General features: G+C 43.8%; 1 protein-coding gene across 1 annotated transcript in view; it reads left to right on the top strand.

Moving 5' to 3' along the window:
* Positions 1-19,993, top strand: part of PAK5 (p21 (RAC1) activated kinase 5) — a 57,363-nt gene extending 37,370 nt beyond the window's left edge. The window contains exons 5-11 of the mRNA XM_054383458.1: positions 2,634-3,431; positions 9,863-10,354; positions 11,952-12,085; positions 14,029-14,155; positions 16,975-17,100; positions 19,128-19,262; positions 19,838-19,993. Coding sequence (XP_054239433.1) covers positions 2,634-3,431; positions 9,863-10,354; positions 11,952-12,085; positions 14,029-14,155; positions 16,975-17,100; positions 19,128-19,262; positions 19,838-19,993 — 1,968 coding nt within the window. The remainder of the gene's footprint in view (positions 1-2,633; positions 3,432-9,862; positions 10,355-11,951; positions 12,086-14,028; positions 14,156-16,974; positions 17,101-19,127; positions 19,263-19,837) is intronic.
* Positions 19,994-26,690: the final 6,697 nt, after the last annotated feature.

Raw genomic sequence — 26,690 nt, forward strand, 5'->3', positions numbered from 1 at the left:
TGTTTTCTTGGAAAAAGTCAAGCTCGTATATTCTGTCTGATACAGCCACAGGGGCATCTCACCAAGATGTATGTCCTTCCACATAAGAGAAGTGCTGAATTTAAAAACAAGCTAAAGCAAACAGAAACACTGTTGTTGTCATTAATAACAACAACAACAATAATAATAATAATTGTTATTACTAGTAACAAAGCACTGACTAGTCTGTATAAGAGTATGCCTCTGGGATAAGTAAATTTTATCCTCTTCACTGGCCCTTTTAATTTACTCATAGAGAGGAACCTGAAGTAATAGAACTTACAGCCAAGCCTTGCAAGTCAGTTTGAGGTTGTCCTTGGAGGGCTGGGAGAAAAGGGCTTTATTTCTTAATCCCTTTAACTTTATCAGTCAGGATCAGACAGCACCGATGTCCCAGAGTTAACCGAGACTGCTTCATCAGACTGATACTTGAGCAGCAAATGCTTTTTATTTGAAAATTACTTTCCTACAGAACCATTTTACTATTAGTATTTTTTTTTTTTTAATCCTCATAATTAAAAAGATGGCTCCCAAGCCTGTACTTGTCTAGAGAAAATCCCTAAACTGCAGGGCTTGGTCATCAGTAAATTCCCTATGGTGAAAACCCTCAGCTGCATTCTTCTAAATCATACCTCTGAAGTATCTAAAAATCCTGCTTGCGCAGAGCATCTGGGTGGAGGAGCAGAAAGAAAACTCCTCCTCCCTGTAACCACTCTGCTCCCAGATACTGCCTCTGTTTCTGAGTTCTTTTGGGCAGGCATATAACACAGGTCTTCTTTGTGAAGTATTAAATTGGCATTTCATTCCTTGGCATGCATTTGCACAGGGGACACGGGGTGGCAGTTGGGTATTTCAATCTTGTTTTCAATTATAAGCATTTCATTGTTGAATGTTGCTGGTTTATTATGTGATAATTAAATATGAATGATCACGCAGTCATCCTGCCAAGAGACTGCAGCCGAATGAAATCAGCTCCTCTCTTCTTGCTGAATGGCTTGGGAGGCGAAAGGAGTGATCTATTTGCTGTCCCTTCTTTTTGCTGTCCTATTGTTTCAGTATCACTAGCTTCAAAATAGCAAACCAGGCAAGTAATTACAGACATAAATCAGAGCAAGGATCAGCCTGAGGTCAAGACAGCTTTGCTTGTAGCCCAGCTTTGAATAATGGAGGAGTACATTGCTGTTAATTTTGTGGAAAAGTGATTTTATTTGTGGTGAAATGCGTATTTTTATAATGTTTGAGCCCCTGTGTGCTTTCCAAGCAGGGGTCAAGCAGCCTGGAGCAGAGCCTCCTCTGTCAGTGTTGCAGTGAGTGAAGTGGCCATGATGGACACTTGCTGTGCCATGCTTTTGGTGTCTGACATGTCACAGTCAGTGTCAGATACACCACGGCTGGCATCTGATACACCATGGTGCAACATAAGCAGGCTGCAGCTTGCAGAGAGACATCTCTCTGGGGTGACTGCAGTGACTCTGCTTAAAAACTTAGCAAGTGAAGTGAGGTACAGCCACAGATACTCAGCTGAAGCGATCAGCAAATTAGATGTGCTTCCAGTGCAGCCACACTGATTTGTGGCCTGGCCCTTCATCTGTATGTTTCATTCTTGCCTGCTGTTTATAAACGTGAAGCGGTGCTCAGTGGGAGTCAGCTGCTGAAAAATGGATGCAGCCACGTGTTACAGTCTTCAGATGGTACTAGCTAAAAATACTCAGTCTTTCTTGAAGGAGGGCTTGTCTCCCATCCAGGAGCACCAGTGGTTTTGACAGAAAGGAGTAGGGATGGGCAGGGGTTTGTGGACAGTCAGTGAGAGACAAGTTCAAGGCTGCAGGGCTCCCTCATGTTTGTTGTCTATGACTGGGGAATCTACAGAATTCCCTGTATTAGGACACAAATGAGGCTGCCACTGGTGCCACTACACGGCATCTGTGGTGTGGATGTTTCAAAGCTGTGGTTGTGCACAGTGTTTTGCTGGATGCTGTGTGGTATAAGAAGGAGATGTAGTTAAGTATTTTTCTCTCTTCACCAGGTGTCTTCTTTTGCTAAATTAACTAAGCAGCAATCCCCACTGGTAATTCTGCTACCCGGGAAAATATAATTTTGTAAAAAAAAATCCAAGTACAGTGCCTTCTAAACTCTCTGCTGCTTTCCATTCCAACAGTTTGTTAAAGCAGCACGTGGAAGTGACTGCTGAATATTTGTCATTTAGCTTACCCATACTCTGTAAATTGGATTCAGGCTACCAGTTTGGCTTGATGCAGAAAACTGAATAATAATAAATGAGTTTTATATATCTCTGCTGTTGCCTGCTGAGAATCCACCTCTTAAACTAGGCTTTTTAAGAGTGTCTTGGGGTTGCATGCCAAATCTCAAGTTTAAGATGAGCACTGAATTTAGTACCCTCTTTGTTTATTTACCTCTCCATGCCCTATTGCAAGTATTTATTGAGTTTTTTTGTATTGCTAGCAATGGATTATTCTGAGGTACAGGACTGAAGGACCAAACACATCGCCACAAGTGTTTCTGAGTGAATCATAGGCTTCTTTCTTTTCAGTGGCATTCTTGGTCAGATATTAAATGAAAATCACTGTTTAATCAAAGTAATTTTTTATTCCCAGACTATTGTTAGAGGGAATAAGCCCCGAAAGGATACTTCAATCAACGGCCTACTTGAAGAGTTTGACAATATCTCGGTCACACGATCCAATTCCCTGCGGAAGGAAAGTCCTCCCACCCACCACCAAGGAAATGCCAACCATGTGCCAAGGCATCAGGAGGAAAATGGTTATATCACCTATTCCCAGTACTCCAGTGAGTCAGACACTACAACAGACTATGTTGTGGAAAAATATCAAGACAAGACTCTTTATGGAGAAGGGTTAGACAGGTACTACAAAGGAAGCTATGCTGCCAAGCAGAATGGGCACATGATGAAGGTGACTTCCCGGGACATCTATTATTCAGAAGTGGCACCCCTGCAGTCAGACCTCTCCAGGTTCCTCCCAGAATACCATGCACACCTGGAGACAAAGCCTAAACCACTGGAATATGGTGGCCTAAAGCTGGAATATCAGCGGATTCCCAGCGGATCCTCCCTGGACTACAGGGATCCTTTTCCTTACACTACATCCGGAGCATCAGTGCGGAGTGAGTGCCCCAAGGAGAGGCTGGAGTACAGTGATGGTGACTGGGGACATGGCTTGGGCAAGGAGGACTACGACAAGAGGCCAAAGTCATCCTATGTGGACCCAGCAAGCCCTCAGCCAGCAATGAGGCAAAGGTCCAGGTCAGGCTCTGGTCTGCAGGAGCCAGCCATGCCATACGGAGCAAGTGCTTTTAAAGCACACCAGCAAGGACATTCCTACAGCTCCTACACCTACCCCCGTTTGTCTGAAACTGCAGCAGGCATCCCCAAGGTAACGTAACGTCCCTGGTGATAGTGCTGCCAGGGCAGGGATCAACCTCTCTAGAAAGAGAGTGAGTGCAAAAAATGGAGCATATGCAGGAAATGAAGGGCCAAGAGCTGTGTTTGGGCATAGCATGCCAAACACAGCCAGTGTGAGAGCTTAGCAGATGTGAAAACCTGCCCGCTTTGCTTCTATCTGAAAATAGATGTCAGGAACCAGTGGCTGTAAGGCAGATTTGGAGATGCCCAGCTTCCAGGGGGTTTACTGGGGTTTCTAATAACCCCAAATTCTTTGGCAGTTTTAGCAGCATTAGAAGTTCATACACCTGTGCAGGTCTCCACAGTAGGTGAGAAGCTGGTCTGATTTGTATATCAGATATTTTTGTATTTGAATCGTTACCGTGCAAGGCTGAAACCTCTCTGTTTTGAAATGTATGTTGTATTTATGCTATATTTATATTACAAGGTTTGTCAAGTGGCTTTGCCACTAAGGGAAGTAGGGGTTTACCCCTCTCCACTTTGTTTTTTAAGTAGTGAAGTTAAATCAAAGCAGCTTATTTCAACCAAGGCATTTTAGATGTAGTTTAAAAAAAAAGGAAAAAAAAAACAAAACAGAGTTATGGTTCAGAAAAGCATTCCAGCCATGGTATCTACCAGCAACTCTGCTGCACAAATTTGTGACCTGCCCTGCCTTTTCTAAATCACAAGAGGAATAATACTTATACAAGCTGTCCTACCCTACTTGCTCTAACTGTTCAGTTCTGAGTATAACACTTTTCTTACATATCTAGTCACACAGTGATGATGATGACCTGCTTAAGCATCTAATATTCTGCAAGAGATGTTTTTTCTTCTGTGTAGATTGCATTGAACATTACCAAGTTTCCCTAGCAATCAGTGCTGAGATGATAGGTGATTTTTCCAGGGCTGAAACAGTCTTGGGTTGCTGTGACCTACCAAATGTAGGTCACCAAACGAGGTAGATAGCTTGTTTAGGTGATGACATCTGCTCTCCTGGTTAATGATGATCTGAATGGTGCATTTTCTTACTGTTTCTGTGCACTAAGAACAAGGTGCTGTTGGGCTGCAGACTCAGAAAAGGTCCCAGAATACTGCAAATCCATCATAACCCTGTGTTGGAGTCATGCCTATGTCTTGCTTGCTAGGTTTGGCTGCTTTGCTGATCCTGGGTTGCATTTACAATCAGTGGCCCACAGCAGAGGGAGAATGATGCGTTTTTATTCCACATTGCATTAGGGCACAGAGCTGAGCTTTGGAGGTTGAGGATATCAAGAGGTGAGTAGAAAAGTTACCAGGTCTCTTTGCCTGCCTTTCCCAAGCTTGAGGTGTGGTGGGAGGGATGCATCTGGATAGTTAACTGTGCACCAGAGTGTGGCATTAAATATGGATTCTGGAAGTTGTGAGGAAAGCTTGAGATGGGCTATCTGCCATTTCCTTAATTGAAAGCAATCATTTTGTCAGTTTAGGAAGGAGAAGGACAAATCCAGTAATTTAGAGACTCTTGCTGCCAGATTTACAGTATTGAACAAGGGCAGAAGACAGAGGCCTGTTTTACAGGACTCAACACACTCCAGACACTTTGAAAAATATCCCATTAAAATGCAGTAACAACTCTGACTTAAAAAAAAAAAAAAGAAAAGATGCCTTTGTGCAAGATTCATTGTGAGCTGTTTCTCAGAGCATCAAAAACACTCCTACAGGCTTGATGAATCACTGTTAAATACAGTGGTTTCAATTCCCAAACCCATCCACAGTTCCTGGAAGGGAATAGTAGTTTCTTGTCTTGGGCGATTGCTGAAGAGTCTTCTTTTCAAGGAGGCATTAGTAAGATAACAATTCATCAAATGGACTTATTAAATGAGAATCAAGTCTTAAATCAGATATTTTAGAAATTAGATTTGCTTTAAAGTATAATTAAAAGTGGGGAAAAAAGTAAGCATTGGAAAAGTCTGAAGGCACAAATGTGTGGCTTCAAAATGCATTTAACAAAGATGTTCCTTTTGGCTTGTAAATGCAGATTTCAGTTTTATTTGCAGGTGATAGGCATCAGACAAATCAAATGTCTGCTTTGTTTCATCATCAGTGATTTCAGACTTTGACTGCTCTGGGCTTGGCCATTGCTGTGCGTGTAATAAAAAATATATTTTATATTTAATATTTTCTGGCTGTGGTATCTTCAAATACCACCATAACTTATTTACAAAGTATACTTGCAGGTTCTGTTATTTGGTTGTGAGCAATACATTCCACATGTGAAGACAATTCAACGATTCAAGCACAAATCTGAGAATTTCCAGTACAGCGATTTATACTGGAAATTCTGGTGTCATGATCTTTGGTTTCCCACAAGGGGAACTCTGTAGCAAATAAGCCAGGGACTCACAGCTTGCTCCGTTGTCCGGTACCTTCCCAGATGCTGTAACTATAATTCAAGCAGGTCTTGGCTTGGAGAGGGGTAAGGGGCCTCTCTCTCTCATGTGCTCCGTCACCAGCCTGTAGCCTTTCCATGGGTCTTTTGGGATTCAGTTCTCTTGGGGCTTTTCCTTTTTCTGCCCCTGGCGCAGGACTCTCAGAGTGTTGGTTGCCTTGGTCCAGGTTCAAGGCCCTGGTGTAGTAGCAGCCCACCCTGTTAGGATGGGCTCTTCAGCTGCAACTCCAGCAGCGTTTGGCTCTTACTGCTTTCTGGGTGAGAACAAGGCAAATTGCCTACCTTCTCGACTGGTTTAAATGCTGTCCAAAGACAGTGCCCTTTGGTAACAGAGGAACCTGAGAGCTGAACCATAGGATGGGGCATATCCAAACATGGCCAGGGGCACCCACAGTTCACAGGTGCTTACAAGGTTAGTTACCCATTTGCCTGGACCATCTGGACCCCAGGAAGTGTCCAGGTTTGCACATTCACAGGTGCTTAGCCCATTGTCTGGGTTAGGGTGTGTTCTGGGGCTTGTCCCTTTAGGACAGTGCAGCAGGACCGTGGAGGAGCATGGAACCAGCGACTTAGATTTGGTTCTCTCCCATCCACCCCCATGTTACTCCCTCTGCTTTCCTGTTGCTGCAGACTAACTGCAGTAACACTTGCATGAGGTCGCAGTGTCTGCTGTTATCCTCATGACACAGAGACTACATCCCACTCTCTTCAGTGGAGTCTGCTCACTATTATCATACCATATCAAAGTCGTCCTGCTAGGTCTAATTCGTTTTAGACATGCTACTACATCTTTTAGCCTCCTCTGCATCACAGGCAGCCCTCTTACCTTTTTGCTCCTTTCATTGTCATTTTCTGGTAGAAGCCCTCCATGATCATCTTCTGCCCTTCATCCAAGGGGCTGTGATCTCTGCTCTCCACTACTTGTTCTACTGTAACATAGCAGAAGTCTCTAATTTGGCTGCTGCTCAGCACTGTAGTTTCCTGCCAGGTGTTATGCTGGCACTTTGCACAAGGAGGACCTTTCCAGCCTGGTGAGGGCAGAACCAAAACTTTACTATCAGAAAGCAGTAATATCCCTCTCTTTTTAAAATCAGTTTTCTCATTTGCATAGCAGTAGCTTTCAGCAAATGCTACCTGTCACCTCTGAGTGTGGAACAGAACTGTATAGAGCTTTCCACCAGTGAAGCACCAGAGAGTAACTTTTCTCCTTGCAGTCTTCTTGTGATTTCCAGACCATCGCTTCCACACCTTTCACTTTGGCAAACTGAAACCTAATCCAATGGAATCTTTTTTCTGTTTACCGAAGGGTGAGCCCATCTTGCCAGGGCTTGCTGCTCCCCTCAAAGATCTGTGTGCTGGCTGCCATCTCTGCCGCAGTCCCCGTGCAAGTGTGTGGGGACACCCACTCAGCTGACAGGCTGCTCAAGCTCCTTGCAGGGACAGTCTTCTTACCATGGAGCAGGTGTTTCCTCTGCATGCAGCACAAAATTGGCATCACCACCATCGGAGCGGGAGTTGAAATGAGTTTCAACATGGTGCTGCCTCACCAGCAAAGACCTGACTGTCAATGCAGCCGCGTGTGGGTGCAGGGATGCTGCGAGCCAGTGAAGTGACCCAGCCCTGGCAGCAGCAGAGCATCACCTTGCACTGCGGTGTTGTGATGGATGATTCGTATCAGAGCTTCAGCTGCTCTCATCTTGAACGAGCGCAGGACTGGTTTCTTCTTTCCTTTGTAGTGTTTAACGAATTTCCTTTCAGTAGGTAAAACCACATTCAATGGCAGAAACAGAACTATTAGTGGAATAAGTGTGTTCAATTCTGCCATGATGCGAAGCACTGCCTCAGAACAAGCCTTGGATGAGAGGATCAGCTGATTTATTCATTATGGCTCCCGATTTTTCATAAGATTTCATGGGATTCAGGATGTGAATGGGCTTATATTGTACTGCAATGCTAACCTCAAAAAGCTTTTAAAAATTCTTTGTAAGAGCACCAAGCCCCTAAATTTTCATCTTAAAATTGCACTGTGAATTTACTTTTGCCAATGTGTGAAGCTTGGGATGTGCTCATAAACATAAGGCAGGGGTGAAGCCTCAAATAATTAATTAGTATTAATTTATCCAGCTTGAAATTCTAGACAAGTATTTCGTCATCTCGGTAGTTAAAATAAAATGGTGCATTTACAGCCAAAGCAATAATTTATGTGTCCCTACGTACATAGATATACAAGACAGGGCTAAATCAAACTCCCCTCCCTCTGCCAAACCATCTGAGCACTTTTCCATGTTAATTAGTTTGGCAGATGTAATGTCCTTCATGAAATTCATGGTGTCTCTGATCCCCTTCTATTCTATGGCTACCCCTGCCTGATAGAGTACGTGAAATTGTGGCTGTAATCATGTGGATATTTTGCTTAGACAAAGCCAGCATCCAAGGAGGTGGCCATACAGTGCGGTGACAAGTGTACTGGATGCACCATATGCCTGGTAGCTGTCAGTGTGCACGTCTCAGATGGCAGCAGGCTCCAGCTTCAGGTTTCCAAGGGAAATCTCTGAACAGCCCCTCTGGAGAGGCATTCCCTCTTCCCTTCTAAGCCTGACATGAAATGAAAAGATGGGCGGGCCCGGCTCACTCGTGAGGATGGTGGGCGCTGGCAGAACACTGCACTCAGAAGCTTTTTTCTGTCTTCACTGAGGCGACTAGAAGCCCCTCCTCGTGGTGCAGCAGCTACGCTGATAAATTGATGCTGCGGCAGAGGAGGTTTCTTTTTTTTTTTTTTTTTTTTTTTGCAGTCTTAGCATAAAACGGTCAAATGATGTTCCACCGCAGAATTCAATTTCACAGTTCAGTTGGGTCCTTGATTACACTGCCAAATTCAGATTAATGTGCATTTAACTAACACGGATCAGGGACTCCTGGCCAGCAGCCAGCTGCAATACTAGCAACCGTGAGCTGTGTAGTTTGCTGCTCAGTCCACCCCCATGCACCACTACCAAAACTGATTAAATGAACTCATTGCCATAATTATTTGTAATTGTGCTACATCCTGAGCCTGTGTCAAACCACCCCCTAACCCGAGATGCTCCACACGTTGTCAGGAGTTACATACGTTGTATCATAAATGTGGAGATGCTCTTTTCCAAATGTACTTCTGTTTTGGGAGATTTTCTTTTCTTACATGCTTTTGGTTTATTTTAGTTTTGATAGATGCAAACTGTGCTGTTTGTGAATGTGAAGTATTCATCTGCTTTCAGTGTGAGATGCTTAGGAAAGCTTCAAAAATAAAGTAAGGAACCTGCAAATGAAAAGGGCCTCCTGCTGGGATATTTTCCTCTGTGATTGTCTTTGGTTTCAGACAAAACCTTCATGACACTGCAGTTAAATAATGGGTCACTCTGGAAAATTATTTAAGGAATGGTAAATTGAATTAGGCTCCTCATCATACTCTTGCAGGGCAGTCATTCAAACAGCAGTGGTGGGGCAAGGCAGGAGATGACAGGGATTTTTAGGGTCCCATCACCTCTGCAAGAAGAGATTGGGTCATCCCTGAATTGCTGGAGAAAAGCATAAGAAAAGGCTTAAGGGCCAAGAGCCAAACCCCAGGAACTGGTATTTGAAAGGGAAGACACAAACCAGAATTTGCCATTGGGCTGCTGGTAGTGAAAGGGCTGACTTCTTGGAGAAAATGGCCTGGAGAGCCTGCAGGGTACTGCAGATAGACTCTTTTGGAGCACACACTTTCATTAAACAAAGATTATTGTATCTACAGAGAGGTACCTGAACAGAAAAATGGACCTGAGCTGCACAAAAGACCTCATGGTTTTCCCTGGCTGATGAGAGCCAGTGGTATAAAGATCTCTTTTCAGATAGAGGGCAGTGCTGTCACGTTGGGAAGAATGGGTACATGTGGGATGCCAAAGCCAAAGGGAGTGGATGGATAGCAAGCAAGCTGTCTGTTCTCCCACAGTCACTTGTCTGCTTTTGTGTTCCAGGTGGATTATGATCGAGCACAGCTGGTTGTTAGCCCACCGCTCTCTGGATCAGACACCTATCCCAGGGGCCCAGTAAAGCTACCTCAGAGTCAGAGCAAAGTCAGTTACTCAAGTAGCAGCTATCAGTATCCTCTGGTCTACCACAAAGCATCCCACTATCATCAGCCATCTCTCCAGCCCAGCTCTCCCTATATTTCCACTGCCTCCTACCCCAGCTCACCAAGTATCACATCAAGTGCTTATCCTCCACCCAGCTGGGGATCCTCCTCAGAACAGCAGCCATCCAGGGTGTCCCATGAACAGTTCAGAGCTGCCTTGCAGCTTGTGGTCAGCCCTGGTGACCCTCGGGAGTACTTGGACAACTTCATCAAGATCGGGGAGGGCTCTACAGGGATTGTCTGCATTGCCACTGAGAAGCACACAGGAAAACAAGTTGCCGTGAAGAAGATGGATCTCAGGAAACAGCAGAGAAGGGAGCTGCTCTTCAATGAGGTAAGTAAATTTTGGTGGTGCAGAGGGGTTTGCAGGTGGTAGGTTGAACAGGAGACACAGGCCGAATAGCAACCTCAAGAGCCAAATTAGTATCTTTCTAAAAGAGGTGGTGAGGCCCACGCACATTGATGCTGTGCAAGTATTGTGTAACCAGAGCAGTTTCAAATGAGTGACACCTCCGCCAGGCTTTCAACCTATAATGCAGTTGGAAGTCACAGTAAACAGCTAAGAAGTCGTCAGCTCATGCAGCATGTCAGGTGCACAGACACAGCCCAGCTGCCTCTTTCTGTCCATTTGGTGGAACAGTTTCTTCCTCTGAGACAGAGGATCCAGACTAAACAGATTATTTAAGAAGCATGTGCATCGTATTCTGGTATATACCTGCTTTTTATTTCCTCCCTCCTTTGCCTCCTCGTCACGGGCAGTCCTTTTGCTTCCCTGAAGGTTACTACACAGAGATGACATTCCCTTGCTCATGGAACCATCTTTGTTAATTTCCAGAAATTTTCTGCAGCTTGAAGAGTTTCTCCTTTTTTACCTTAATCCCTTCCATGAGCTAGTGGTGCGCTTTCTCCACCCCTTTTCCGAGATCATTCATAAACGTGCTGATCAACACCAAAATGACTGCAGCTGCCCAGGGAAACCCCTTGTGTGAGCTAACCTTTTGTTCTGATCGTGTGCTTACTGTATTTTAACTGTAAGAGGATCTTCCCTCCACACACATAACAGACTGCTTTCTTTAGAACCTTCTCATTTTTCAATTAAAATACTAGTTTTTAACAAACGTGCCTTTGCACAGTCTGTGACTGTGATGGGTATTTGGTTTTGGTTTGCCTCTGCTGGAAGACTTCACTGAATTGCATTGTGGTAGCTCTAACCAAGCATCTCTTGAATGGTAACATCTTGAAGCAGGTCCTACATGCTGTGCAGGACCAAGCTGCTTCCCTGACACGCTCCAGTCACTTGTAACATCTGATAACTTTTCAGCAGTGCTGAAATTCCTCTATCTATAAGGAAGCCTTTCCTGGATGTTTTCTTTCCTAATGACCTTGCTGAAATCCCTCGGTACCATGTGGTCCTGGTCACTACTTTTGCTGGACTGCTTTTACAGTAGACCAAATTCTGGACAGTCCCTTGTAGATGTGGGATTTGAGTAATCTGGTGAATATCTTCTCTATTACCAGTGTTCTGTTAAAATTCTCTGCAAAGTACCATTTGATTAATGACAAAGAAGGCATCAAAGTGTTCTTGAGCAATGGATCAGGTCAAAATCAAAAAAATATCTGTTGTATTGTAAGCAACTGGCAATTAAAAAAACAATGAAATAAAGAGTCCTGTTCCTGCAGTTTGGAAAAAAACCCAACCAACTCAATTATCTACTGCTTAAACTTTAGCAACTAAGGATTCTTCGTTCCTCCTAATGTGTTTATGATGACTGTTACTTTTATGTAAATATAGTGGTTTTGTTTATGCACTGGTATAAGGATTAGGGAGGATGTGATTTACCGCAGAACAAAGAGGAAAGCACAGTGAAAAAGGTGAGAACTAACAGATAATTCCTGTAGCCACTCAGAGATCTTCTTTTTCTTCCTCACAGGTTGTAATCATGAGAGATTACCATCATGAAAACGTGGTTGACATGTACAACAGTTACCTTGTTGGCGATGAGCTGTGGGTTGTGATGGAATTTCTGGAGGGTGGAGCTTTGACAGACATAGTGACTCATACCAGGTGGGTTGGCTGTGCTGCTCTGGGGCCAGCAGCATGAAGTCCACAACATGAGCTGGGCAGGAGGGAGAGGCCCTGGCTTTCTTTCATGGATGCCTTCAGACTATGCCCTCCAACCTCACCTCCTGCTTAGAGGAGCTGGGTGCCTCCTGTCTCTGTAGGTGTATTTTTATACCTATATTTGTATATAGGTACAAAACATACACAAACATATGTGTGTATGCATATGGCTGCATATGTGTGTGTGTATACACATACAGACTCACATACTGTAACATGCCCACTCAACTGGCATCAATAAGCCACTGCAGACGAGTTTCTGTCAGTACCAGAACTTTTTAAATGGAAGGGAAACAAATATCCAAAGGACTTGGTGGTAGATAAGAATTTGCTCATGTTTTAGGAGGTAATTTAGCATCCACATGACTTTTTTCCATTGCTTCCTAAAACAGCAAAAAAAAACCCCAGTAGTGTTCTTTTTCCTGGTTTTGCTATCATAACTATGTCATTTCTAAGGGTGATTTTTCTCCATGCTGACAGAGCCCACTTGACTACACCTTTCAGAAATGTTTACTGAAAACTAAGCCTAAAACACAGTGGGATTTTTTTTGTATATATAAATATCAGAATATTTGTGCTTACAGTAGAGCTTGTTCTCATATTTAAGTTATTATCATACTTTTATAGAAGGTGATTTGCCAGCAGAGAAGCTATTGTGTATGGAACCACTCTTCCCCTTTGGAAAGGAGACATTAGATTTACAGCCCCCTTTATGTGTGCTCTTCTTCACTCGTGTTTTCCTAATGAGCAGGATAAAATTAGATAGAAAGGAGAAATTCCTTAGTTAATTTCTTCCTCTTCAATGAAAAAATAAAAACTTCCACACCAAACCAATGGGAGAGTATTTAAGTGAGCAAGAGGAAAAGCAAGGAGTAGTAAATTAGAAAATTTGTCTTCTGTCATAGTATAATGTAGCTCTTAGAGCCTACCAGAATGGGAGTTGTCATGCAGGTATTTTGTTTTTTAGTGTTGCCTTAGCTGCTGTGCTGAAATAAATCACAATATTGCAAGTCATTTATTAACTACTGCTCCCCAAAACATTAAAAGCTTTATCTTAGACATTTCTGACAGGAGTTTAATGGCAAACAGATGTTCCCAGTATAGAGATTCCTAAGAGCTGTCATCTATTTTTTTATTTGAAGTAGTCTTTCCTTAATCTTATGGCTTTTTTCACACTGCATGACCTTCCCTCAAAGAGTTTGCTAAAATAGCAGATAGCATAGACAGTTAAAGCAGAAATCTCCACTGCTATTCTTCTACTCATGCAGTAAAGATGCTGGGGCCATCCCATGATGGGGCAATAATGCTAGGATGCACAACCCATCCTGAACGTCACCATCATGCTGTGACAGATGGCTTCTTTCAGAACAGGGTTTTGCACACATGCACAGAAATGGGAACTCTTCCTGGTTTATTTTGTACTGAAATACCCTCAATATTTTTACAGAAAGCAAAGAAAAGAGCTCTCAGACTGCTACACCCAGGGTCTGATGCTTGTCTGCGCAATTAGGAGTGTTTTTTCTGATACTTACTCGGTGCTTGTTTCCATCCCAGTAATGATTTGCCCTTCTTGGCAAGCAGAAAGTTTACTGTAAACAAGGCATTTCCACTATTTCCCAGAGGGAAATAGGCTCTGTCACATCATGCACTCTGCTTTTAATGCTGCAGGGAGACTTATCTAAACCTTGCTGCACAGTTGTTCTTTACCCTTCTCCCCTTTTTTGACAGAAATAGGACCAGAGAGTCACCCCACAGAGTTGCTGTCTCAAAGATGCCCTGGCTGGCTGTGTGCTGGCATGAAGAGGGACGTGGGACTCTTCACTCCAGCTCCCCTTTCCTATTGCCTTCATTAATGCTTAGCTCATTTTTCCCTCTTGCTGTTTCAGGATGAATGAGGAGCAGATAGCGACCGTCTGCCTGTCCGTCCTGAGAGCCCTGTCATACCTGCACAACCAAGGCGTCATCCACCGGGACATCAAAAGTGACTCCATCCTTCTCACGAGCGACGGGAGGGTGAGCACCCAGTGTTTCCCCTGACACCTCTTAGGGTTGTCATGAAAAGAGCTGTGCCTGTCCAAAGTGCCACTGACGTTAAAAAAAAATAAGCCAGGCGTGTGAGACCAGGGGCTGTGACCTGTAAGTAAGTTGAATCTGAGAGCTGAATCAGAAAAACACAGACATGGCTGATGAGTGGCATCTGCACTGTAATGCAGTCCCTAGCGGGGATCAAAGCCATCAAAAAGCAGTGACAGAGAAACCATGTCACATGGGTGATGATTAGGTGCCAGGAGACTATCTTTTATGCTGCACTATTTCTATTCTGATGCCTTTGAAAAGTACTTTTTATTACCCTTAGTCCTTAACACGCTACTATACATTTACTTGGTTTTCCCCAAGCTAGTTAAGAGGCTAACATCAAGCTACATGAATATGCTGCATTACTGCTGCAACGCTCCCATGATGATAAAAGTAGTTTTTACCACAGGTATACCAGCAAGCAGTCCCCCACTTTGGGTGGGATGCTGCTATCTGTGAACTGGTCTCTTAGCGGTGTTAATGGGTGGTAAGAGAGGGAAACAAAATGCTGCACTCCACCTTCTCTCAGTAAGGAAAACAAAGCTTGCTGACAAATATTACTCCAGCAGTGTTTGGTCCCAAACAAATAATTATTCCATTACAAGCACAAGGGTGGGTTTGAGCAGTGGTATTTCTGGGCATACACAGTAAAACTTGAGGCACCTAAAACCTCTGGGGCCTTAGGCATAGGGAGGCAAACTACTCTTAAATGGAAGACCCCAATCTCTGTTTAAGTCTGTGGTCCCAATAGCATAATCTGAGAAGGAACTAATATACTCATGGCCAGTGAGTCGATCAGCAGAGCTTTAAGGGTTGCTCTATTGGCATTGCACACCTGGTGCCTAAATAAAAGCTGGACTGAGCCTGAGCCCCTGGTCACTCTAGAACCAAACCTAGAGCTTCTTCAGAAGGTAAACTCTGGCTTCCCTGGCCTGTTCTCTTTCCCTTATCAAAGATTTGCCTTTATAATACAATTCCCACTTCACAAAAGGAGAGGGGTTTTCTTCCTGCAGCAGTCACAGGCTGCTATTGTTAATCCTGTCAGAGGAACAAAATTCCATGTGTGTGGCAGTTTTTCAGTTGCAATTTCCATCCATGTTGCTGAAATAGCATCTGATCTGCTCTCAGGATCTGCATACAGTGCCTCATTATACTCATTACTCCTTATTATCTGCATTATACTGTACTTATTATCTGCATCTCAGATTTCTTCATGGCTGTGTTGTGCAATTACCTTTTTTTAGAAAATCATCTTTTATGTACTCGAATGAGCAATAGATATGCAAAACCTCTTGTGCTCCTACAAAGGAAGATTGGGCCCTGCTTCCAAAATACACATTATGCCTTCCATTCTTCATCCTGTAAACTGAAAAATACATTTAGCACGGAGAATTTGGCTGTTAGTGGCTTTGTTTTAGAAATACCAACAACTGTTTCCTAATTCTGTTGAAAACAATACCCTGTGTTTTAAAAAAAGTAATGTCTGTACTGAATCCAAAAGAAAACAAATGGGTGCTAATAATGAAATGCTGGGATTTGTTCAGCTTCCCACTTCAGTTGTCCTGGGGCTGTTTGGGCTCACTTCGTCACCCCAGGCACTGAGTACATGATCGGTTTATAGACCCTGGATATGGGTCGCTGTTGCACTGTTTCGTGTATGGCTGGGGCTGATGTGAGTTAGGCGGATGTGCAGGAAACCCTTATGATAGCTTCTAGGCCTCCAAATAAAGACTTAGGGGCAAAAAAATAAAATTAGCCTCAAGCAGCAAACTGTTTCTGGAAGGGGTGATGCCACAGTCACTCAGAGCAGCTTGTTTCAGTTGGGGATTGGAGGAGTTTTCACCTTGGTGTTGTACAACAAGAAGGAAGGGGGAGGCAATAATTTTTCGTAATTTTTGTTGTGAAAAGAGCTTTCTATAAAAGTATGAGCAGGCATGTGATGCAGCAAGAACGGCTCTCCGGAGTGCTTGTGTATCCCGTTACTGCTATTTCAGGTCACTGCCACAGCTACTCAAGGACACTACTGGATTTAATTCCCAAGTTCCCAAGCAAAGGCACCACGTTCCCTTAACTCTTAGAACCATTTGGGAGGAGTCTTATACCCTTCCCTGCCTTCCCCATATTAGCTCCTTGAGTACATAGAGACAACAGTTTCTTTAGTAATAGTCCACAGTCTGAGCTCATGGTCCTGAAAAGTCATAGGCAGAGGTATTGCTTTTGTTGAGTGTTATCTCTGTGGTAAAAGAAAATGTGGTGAATGCTAGTTGGTTCACCTCTTTTTCTGGCAACCTCACAGGTTGTACATCTGGTAGAAGTGATAAGGAGTGGTGTGTATCACTTGAAAAATGTGTATCATTGACTATCACTTTACATACATAGACTGCAGACTAGGGGTTTATACATTCATTACAAACCACTGTTGTGTCGGGATTTTTTTGCTTTCCTTCTGTTTTTTAACTATTATAAGCCATTTGTCACCTCCCCATCTTTTGCTGGTGGAGAAGCAATGAGTTATAACAGGTGACCTTAGTAATGAGTACCACTGCCTCCTGCTCTGCCTTCTTTCCCTTCCCTCCATTTGAAGGAGCCGTGTGCTCCCCAGGCTCTCTAAAACCGTGCAACTGTTCTGTGCCAGGCAAAAACTGCAGCTCCCTCTCTGTCCCCCAGCTGCAGCTGGAGATGTGTGTCTTGGAGGGATGCACATCTTGGAGGAATTAGTCTTGTTACTGAAGAATGGCTTTTTCTTAATTTTTCAGATAAAATTATCTGACTTTGGCTTCTGTGCCCAAGTGTCCAAGGAGGTCCCCAGGAGAAAGTCACTGGTTGGGACGCCGTATTGGATGGCTCCAGAGGTGATATCCCGCCTGCCCTACAGCACCGAGGTGAGCACCCAGGGCATCTGTTTTCTCCACCCAGCCCCATCAGAACTGTGCTGTCCAGATGCATTTACACAGATATGCTAAGTAGCAGCAATTATGTTTGCCCCAGAGTGCTACATCATGCCTTGTTTTAAAGCACTTCAAGACAAAGTCGTTAAATAACAGCTCCACTTAGCACACTAAACAATGGAGTGCTTTTACATATTTTAGCTTAGGGTGTAGTGTTAAAGGAAACACATCATTTTCACATCATAAAAGACCCTCTGATGATCTTTAACACCAAGCCTGCAAGCTGGAGCTGCAGTTAACAGGTATCTACATTTGCATAGGCCAAACCAGCAGCCAAATCACATGCCCAACACTACACAGCAATGTCACACCAGTATTTGCACAGACCTGCAGCAGAGATCTGCTCTGCTTCCATCCATCTAAAGTCTGCAATCCTCTTTCTCCAGGAGTGCTGGCAGAGGCACAGGAATGGCCCTGTAGAGTCCCAAGCACAGGAACCAGCTGGATGGGTTGGATCGCCACCCTCTGCTGTAGCATTAATCTCCACATTGACTCATTCCTCGTTGTCACTGCTCTCGTTAGTTGAGGGGAAGAGGCCTGTCTGTAGGAATTCATGCATTTTTATTGGAGTCCAACAGATGAGCCCAGAAAGGTGGGGTATGGGCAGCTCCACAGTGCCATATCCAGTCCGTTAGGAAGCTCTGAGTCACTGCACTGCTGTTCTGCCAGCCTGGGAAGAGCAATCCCCACTGCTGTACTCAGTCGTGACAGTGTGTCACACCAGCTCAGCCAGAGACACAGCTGCAGCTTCTCCTCTGGGTAGTGCAGGCAATCATCTTCTGCCTGATAGTGCCTATACTGACAGCTGTAGAGAGCAGACCTGCAAGGCAAGTATAGATACATACAGGAAAAGCTGTATTTACACACGCATCCATACACAGAGACATCTACATCTCTCTTTGCACAGAGAGGGAAATGAGCTGAGGCCTGAGATGAGAGAAGCTACATCTTCCCATCTGGCACAGGCAGGGAGCTTGCCTGCCTGAGGACGAGAGCACCCTGCAGGCACCAATGTGCACCCACTATGTGTGGCATTGCAGGAGGTCTTTCAGGGATAATAGCATAAGCTATTATTAGCCCATTAATAACACTGAAAGGATTATAAAGTGGCTTGATTTACAGCTACATTTGATTTCCACTCGAGAAGGAGGGCACAAAAAAAAAAAAAAAAAGAGGATTTAAGCTGAAGGATAGGGTTGGCAAAAGAGCAAAAGCAGAACGAACGGGCCTTGGCTGTATGTGGGCTGGCAATTGACAGGAATTACAGTCAGTGGAGGATTGGGATTCTGGAGTTTTGCAGCAGACCAGGACCAAGACCAAAACCAAACCTACAGACAAACAACAACAAAACCCCCCAAAACACAAAACGAGAACCAAACCAAACCAACCAACCAAAGAAAAAAAGTTGTGGGTTGTTAATTTTAATTAACGTGGAGCTGAATCGTTTTCCAAATGTGTTACCTGCGCTCACTGGAGCTGGGCCTTGCAGTGGCTGCATTTGCCTTGGTGTCTGAGAGTTCCTAGTCTTTGAGGGGTCAGGGAAAATAGTGACCGATTTCACACCAGCTGAGTTGTGCTTTGCTCTCGCACCACCTGCACCTTTCTGCAGCACTGCAGAACCAGCCTGTGGTAAACACTCCATGGGTTCAGACCAGTGCAGCTGAAATGCAGGGTGCTAGGGTGCAGCCAGCCTCTCAAAGGGGAGTGTGCTGTAGCAATGCTGCGACGGACATCACCTAAACCTGGGTTCCTAACACATTTCTAATTTCTCCACTGCACTTCGTGCTCTGAAGGAAAAACTGTTGCTGGCTGGTTTGAAAAAAAAAATACTACTTAGGGGATAGTTCACCAGACTGTTGCCTTAGACTGGACACAGTAGGTACAACAGCATGAACCCAAATGTTGAGCCTGTCATCTCCCCTTGCTGCACTCTAAGCAGTGTTTATGCCTATGTGTTACAGGTGGATATCTGGTCCCTGGGCATCATGGTGATAGAGATGATAGACGGTGAACCTCCTTACTTCAATGAGCCACCACTGCAGGCCATGCGCCGAATCCGGGACAACTTACCGCCCCGGGTGAAGGACATGCACAAGGTCAGACTTCCCATAGCTGATAAGGATCTTGCACATACAAGTGTCTATTAAAGCCATAGCCACATGATTCCATTGCATCTTGAAGGTACCACCAGGAGCAGTGGGTCCTACATAGGACTCATGCAAGATGCAAGGCCAAAGACAGCAGCAGACTCTAGCCCTTCTGTGGCTTTGCTTTTGCTGTGCAAAGGGCAGAACCTTGTGCTTCCCACCATGTGCAAAGACCAGAGTAAGGTGGAACATCAGGGTGTGGATGGGTTGGTACATCCATGCCCAGTGCCACAGGCTTTGGGTACCTCCCATTTTGGGTGTGCTAGAATGCAGACCTGAGCCCTCAGTGTATGTTAATGCTGTTCTCCCCCACCACATGCAAAGCCGTGCAGCTTGTGCCATTCTCCACTGATACCCCAGTGCTTTCAACATTAACACCAGGGAGAAGCCATACGGCCCTTCCCTGTTGTCCTGGGAAAGCCCAGTGTGTTACTTGTCTTCCCAAGGAAAGCAGGAGGCACTGACCCACTGTAGGCTGCAAACTGGTGTCTTTGTCTGCCACTAATGCTGGTGTAATGTTGCAGGTCTCCTCAGTCCTCCGAGGCTTCTTGGACTTGATGCTGGTGCGGGAGCCCTTGCAGAGAGCCACAGCACAGGAACTGCTGAGACACCCATTTCTCAAACTGGCTGGGCCCCCTTCTTGCATTGTGCCCCTCATGAGGCAGCACAGGCATCGCTGAAGCTGACAACTTTTTGGGAGGAAGTCAGTGCAGAGTCTGGATAACAGCCGTGTAGGAATCCTGGCAGTTGCAGGGGAAACACAAGCAGGGATGAGAGAAAGCTGAGGAGGAAAACCAGCACCCTTGCAGAAATAATGCAGTATGTAAAAACCCAAGGAGGTGCTCTTGGGCTGTGAGGGACCAGGGAGCAATCCTGGCCACCAGTCACGTGGCCACACTCTGCTGTGGACCATTGCTCCCCAGTGCTGTTGTCTTCTCAGCCATCCAGGGCGAAGGCAACAAATGCAAATGAGGTTGGAAAGATAATTAGTAGAGGATAGCACAACCGGTATTTTATTGCAGGCTACAGCACTTCTATTTCAGAAGAACACTTTTCTGCCCAGAAGCACTTTTTATCTCGGTCATAGCAGTGCAATGTATTTTGCAACAAATTTGTAACTTTCTGTACAGTACATTTTGATAACTTGCAGTACTCTGTCATGTAACTGTTGTGTTAGTTGAAGTAATCCATGTAACTTAGCAAGAATGTGAGAGGATAAAGTTTTCCTACTTTTTTAACCCTTTTGAAAGCAGAAAAAAAACACCACACACCTTTAGGGAGTCAGGTTTTGCAGATTTTCAAGTGGGGTGAGGAGAAGAGCCAATGGTGACACTTGTGGGAGCACTGGCAGGCTGGCTGTGGGCGCTCACCCTCAGTGCTACTGATGCAGCGGCCAGCGGAGCTGCTGCTGAATGTTAGCTGTCTCCAGGGTCTCCCTCCCCGTTTCTCCAGCCAAAGCCTCTGGTGTAGGTTTGCTCAAGGGTCACCTTCCACTGCTGTGGCAGCCTCTTTGTTTTATGCCACCACAAGGCCAGTTTTGTTATTGCAAAATCTCCACTATTTCTGTCACACTCTGGCAGTGAAAGGGATGTCAGGAGCTGCCTGGCCAGCAGGTCTCCTCTGGAGTGCAGGGTGTTGTGATGCATCAAGAGATGTTTGCCATATAGAAGTGCTGCTGTCTAGACCTTTTTGAATGTTGATGCAACAGTTGACTACTGCAGTACAATTTTGTGTTATTTGTTGGATGACTTTGCATGTTAACTGTAGGCCTGAGTAGATTTGCCTTTAAAATTTTTGGAAGTGCTTCATAATTATTTCAATTATTAATTAATTTTATTTATTAATTAGTTTTTTTAAATTATGTATAATGCAAAAGCCATGTTTTTCAAGGGTTTTTTTTTCCTACTTCATTTTTCAGTATCATTAAAAAACACAAAGCCAATTTTGTGAAAATTTTTTGCAAGTTTCTTTCCTAGGGAGTTTCATAGTGAATAAATTAATTGTTATTTATTGTAGTAAATTATAACCAAACATATAAACCTGGCAGGAGCTGTTTCTTAAAGATCTTCCTCTGGGACAGCAGTGCTGCCAACAGCAAAGCAGCTCCTGTAGTACTGCCATTAAAGAGTATTTGAAGGGAGAGAAACAAAGAGGAAATAAAAAAGAACTGAAATATGGAGTAACTGTTCTTACAGCTGTGTGGCTTACTCCCTGCTGCTTTCTCTTCTTTACCCTGTTTGCACATTTTAAAACAATACTACAGCAAACGTGTTTGGCACCTGCAGAAACCTGGCAGAGTGCAAAACCCACAGCGTTCCAAGGGGGTTCTGTTCTGTAAGCTTGACAACTCAGGAAAACAGGCTGCACCAATAAAGGCAGTGACAAACAGGTGAAACTCTTACTAGCCACCAAGTAAACTTTTTTAACCATCTTTGAATAAAAAGGGGTTGGTGGGGTTTTTTTCTTCAATATTCAGCACATTTTAGGCTGTGCAAGTGAAAAATTTTCTGCGACTTTCTTATCATTAAATACTTCAGAGAGTATTCATCAAGTTTACTGAAAGTTTTGTCAATTTCAAAGCGGTTTTTTGTGAACATCAACTGCTGGTGAGACAAATGCACATGCAAGTTAAATAAATTAATTAATAAATGCTTTAATTTTCAGTGTGTTTTTTCTCCCTACGCCCTCTGTTTTCTAAATTGGACTCAGTCACACAGTACTGGACCAAGCAAAGAGCAAGAAAAAAAGAAAGTCCTTGTATATATGTATCAAAGATACATGTATATAGAAAGATACACACACAAACACACACACACACATATATATATATATATATTTATAAAACTGCCCCTGGTGATTTTAAAGTGTCAGTGGCTGTGCCTGCACCTGTGTTGAAAGGCAAGTGCTCAACCCTGGTCCCTTGGTGCATATCCAGTTGCATCCTGACTCCTGGGTGGTTGTTGCTGGGAAACCACAGCCTCAGTGAAGGTCACAGGGGTTGGGGATTGAGTGCCAGTACCATGAAAGCTTAGGGTTAGGAAAGCCACTGGATCCTACATAAAACCTGTGCCTACCTGCCTGCCATGGGAAGCTGACGGTGAAGAGTCAGGGGCTGTACAGGTCCATGAAAATATATTGTTTTGTACTTTTGATTGTATTTTCTAGTTTAAGACATGAAGAGTGAAATGCTGCTGTCCAGCTATAATTTTCCAATTTATCAAGGCCAGAATAAGACCTCAAAAAAAAAAAAAAAGAAGAAAAAAAAAAAAAGAACATCTCAGTGTTAATGATTTTTTCTCCTGGTTGATGATAGCATTGTCCCCTATATAATTCCCACCCCTCCCTCCCCACCTTTTTTTTTTTTAATTTTTTGCTTTACACATCCTTAATATTTGGCACATCACCGTTCAGCCCTCATGCCTACTGAAACCATTCCTCCTAGGCTCCCCAGCAGCATCAGTCAGCTAATGAATCTGGACTCGTTCTTGCCCTCTTAAGCATCTTCAAGTCCTGTAAGTGAGGGTTTGTATTACTTTTGGTTGCTGACATTAGTAAATGTTTCAAAACACATTAGCCATCACTGGAGGAAAACAACAACAAACAACAACAACTACTTAACTTTAGCTGTTTCACCCATAGCAATTAAAGCCAGAGCCAGACAAAAAAATTAAAAAAAACAACCAGCAAACAATCATGGTCCGTAACCTTGGGTTACACAGCTGACTGAGCTGTGTTCATCACCCTCTCATTTGTTCGAGGATCTTCCCAGGTCCCACCTCCTGCAACCCAACTGCTCCCAAGTCCTCATCCTGGTCCCTGCAGCATTCCATGCTGCAGAAGCTATTTTCTTCATCACCGGTCCCTTGTAGGTTGCAGAGTTTTGCCTGTTAGGCATCTCAGAAAAAAACAGCCCCACACACAGTACACACAGACGCGTGTGTGCACATACACACACACAGAGAAGTGCACGCAGACACACACAGACAGACGCGTGCATGCGCACACACCCACCCCCCACCCCACCCCGCAAAAAAAAAAAAAAAAGAAAAATACACCAAACCAAAACCCACCTACTTCCTAGTTTTAGGATTTTTTTTTTTTTTTTTTCTTAGATAGCAGATGCTTGGATCATCCATTTACCCAGGAGATGCATTCATCTGTTGTATAGGCTGAGGCTATGTGCACAGGGCCGATTACTCCACTGCACTTATTCCTGCCTGGCACTGAGGAATGATGCTTCTTCTGAAGTCACCAGTTCTAAAAGTGTTTGCAAATAGCATTTTAATAGCATAGGCTGGGGTATTTATTGGCTATGTAACTCCCCTCCTGAGCAATACATCAGTAATTTATAATTAAAAGTTCTAATCATAAGTACTTTGTAAGTCATTAAAAGAGCTGCTTTAGTAAGTACTTAATTATGACAGGTCCTTACAGAGCTCAGTAGAGTGACAGGCTTCTTGTATTTATCCACCTTTTACTAGTGTGTTCATAAACATCTATAAAGCAAAGCCATCAGTGAATGAAAGCTGAATTAAAAAAAGGAGATCACAACAAAAGTGCTACCACCCTCATGATGCTGCTGCAGTTTGATGGGCAGGACTGAAGTTCAATGGGGTTTTAACCTCTCTTCTAAATAATTTCTCAAAAATTTCTCAGCTTGGAAAGCTGAAATTGGAAAAAATCAGATCAAATTCATTAAATAATTGCTAGTGAAAGGCTGGAAAGAATTAAGAGTCAAAGGGTTTACTTTCAACATCTGAATTTTAAACAAGAAACATCAGTCTGGGGCATAATGCAAAATGTCACTGAGCTGAAATGATTGTTTCTATTTCCTTTCTTCACAAAAACATTTCAGTCCAACAAGGAATTCTTTTCTGTCTTCATCCAGAAAACCAAGAACTTAATTCCCAATAGTTTAATGATGCTTTCAACCTGAAGGTGATGCTAAGTGCCACCCAAGGGAAACCTCTATGATCTGACATGGAAAGCAGTGCATGCTCTTAAGGTATATACACATAGGGTTGCAAGAGCTGCATCAGCTTTCAAGTAGTTGTCTTGTCCGATGGTGAAAGCCGCCACCTGAACGCATCAGCCAATGCTCAAGCAGCGGGATCAGTCAAGCAGAGTTTCCTGTGAGCAGTGAAGACAATGTTTTCCTTGGGCAGCTCTGCTATGACTGCCCTTAAAGTGTCACTGCAGGCTGAATTAAAATTAGTCTGCGAAATCAACTTAGAACTTTTCCATCGCAAATAACTGTAGTCTCCCTGTTAGGCCAGGCAGGTTCTGCTCCCTTTCTGGAAGCAGCAAAGCAACAATGTGATCTTCAAGGGGCTAAAACTCACCAGGAGCTTTACTCGAACTAAGACACCGAATCGCCAACTGCTCCAAAATTCAGCCTGGAGATAATATTCAGCCAATAGCTTCACCCACCAGCCACTGCCTTTCCTAAGAGTGACACTAAAACCAAAACTAAGCCAATCCCTAGGTTTTGTTGCCATCAAAGAGCTCCTTGTAAACCCTGGACTGTGACTTCCAGGGGAGGCTAAGAAAGGTTAAATGCAACCTGTCAAACGCTGCACTTGCAGAGCAGAGTGTTTTGAGAAGTATCTGTCAACCCCTCCTCAGCTATGGACGATCCTTCCTGTGAACCCATTCTGCAAAGCAAGTATGATTTCTCCAGGGTATAAGAAATTAAAGTGCAAATGGAGTTGCCACTGATGGTTTGTGCCATCATACCAAGTAAAAGCAGGAAGCCAAGAGAAAGGACATTAAGACTTGGTTGCATATTTAGGAGTACTTTGCATCTACCCTGCATGTGCCACCAGCTATGCAACAGCCACACTGCAAGGCTGGATGCATCCAGGGATCATGGAAAGAAGCTGAGACATGCCAAGTCCACTACTGCTGCGGTCATCCCTTCACTGGCTTAGAAATTTGGGTGTAATCAGAAATCAAACCCACATACAACTGCTGCAATGTGCATTTCCTTATCTCTGTGAAGCTTCTACTAAAGAGAAGCAGAAGGGAAGTAGCTGTCTTTTATACCACCCATTTAAAGGTTTGATATCCAAACTGATACGTGGAAAGAGGGGGAAACAGAAGCCCTAAGTAGCTCTCCTAGAGAAGCATGGCACAGGGGAAATCCAGGATCCTCCTCTCTGTTTAAAGCCACCAAGTTCTTCTTTTCTCCTATTTTTCACAGAGAACATTCAACTCCTTTATATTTAAGTGTTTATATTTAATTACACTTAAGTGAACCATCAGAAATTGCTTCTACTGATACCAAAAACTGACTGGGTGGGAACCAGCCTCTTGCTGACTGGGATGTCTCCAGTTCAGTGCACTTTCCACCCCCGTCCTGCACAACCATGCCATCCCAACAGCTCATTCCTGCAGCTGTCGTGGGCCAAGTGTGTATGAAGATAAATTACTATGAAGGGGAAGGGGCTCCTTTGGCATCTGCAGTTCATCAGCTGACAAGAGCTGGTTGGAGAGCAGATGAGAGCAAGGCAGGACAAAGCTGCTAACTATGCCCCCCCTCTATTAAGAATGAACCTTTAATCCTTTTATTCACTCTCCTGCTACCTACAGCCTTCTCTGGCTGCGTCTAAAAGAACCTTTTCTTCTTTTTTTTTTTTTATAATAATCAGCTCAATGTAGGCAGTGGCATCCCAGAGCCTGTCCAGAACACTTTCACTGAAGTTTTAAAAGAAACGGGCAAACCCACAAGCCTCATTAGCACTTAATTTTGCTTCCTACATCCAAATGAGAAAATAAGAAGTAGAGCCTGATTCCTGTCTCCTTTCTGTGTAAGACAGGACTAAAGAAGGCTCTTGCTACATCCACCTTCATGAAAAAGTAGACAAAAAACAAAACACGGATTTTGGAGGAGGCTGCAGCATTACAAAGGATTTCATTTTCTTCTCTCGCATTTCTCAACATTGAAATTACTATTTTCCTTTGTTTATTACCATGTTTTAAGCTGAAAGAGGACTGTCTGCATGAGTCCCTGTTTGTACTGACTCAGTTCAAGGTGTCTTCTATACCCTAAACTCTATACCCTAAAGGTGTGGATTAACTCTTGTTGCAGTAACACTGAAGTCAAAGTTTTCAGTGGGAACTAGGTGGGACCAGAATGAAATGTGTCATTGTGCACAAAATACGTAAGGAAAAAACAGCCAAGAGATTGAAAGAATATTAGAAATAACCGATCAATTGCAGAATACTAAGCAGCCACCACATCTTCACCAAACCATTTGCACCAAAAGCACTGCTAGAATAAATCCTACATTTAACATCCATTCAGACAATGCATTTTTGCACCAGTATCATGGAGTTAATAAAAAGCATTCCATCATTTCAAAATAAGGCATCAAA

This window comes from Indicator indicator, chromosome 9, assembly GCF_027791375.1.
Source record: "Indicator indicator isolate 239-I01 chromosome 9, UM_Iind_1.1, whole genome shotgun sequence".
In the NCBI taxonomy this organism is placed as follows: domain Eukaryota; kingdom Metazoa; phylum Chordata; class Aves; order Piciformes; family Indicatoridae; genus Indicator; species Indicator indicator.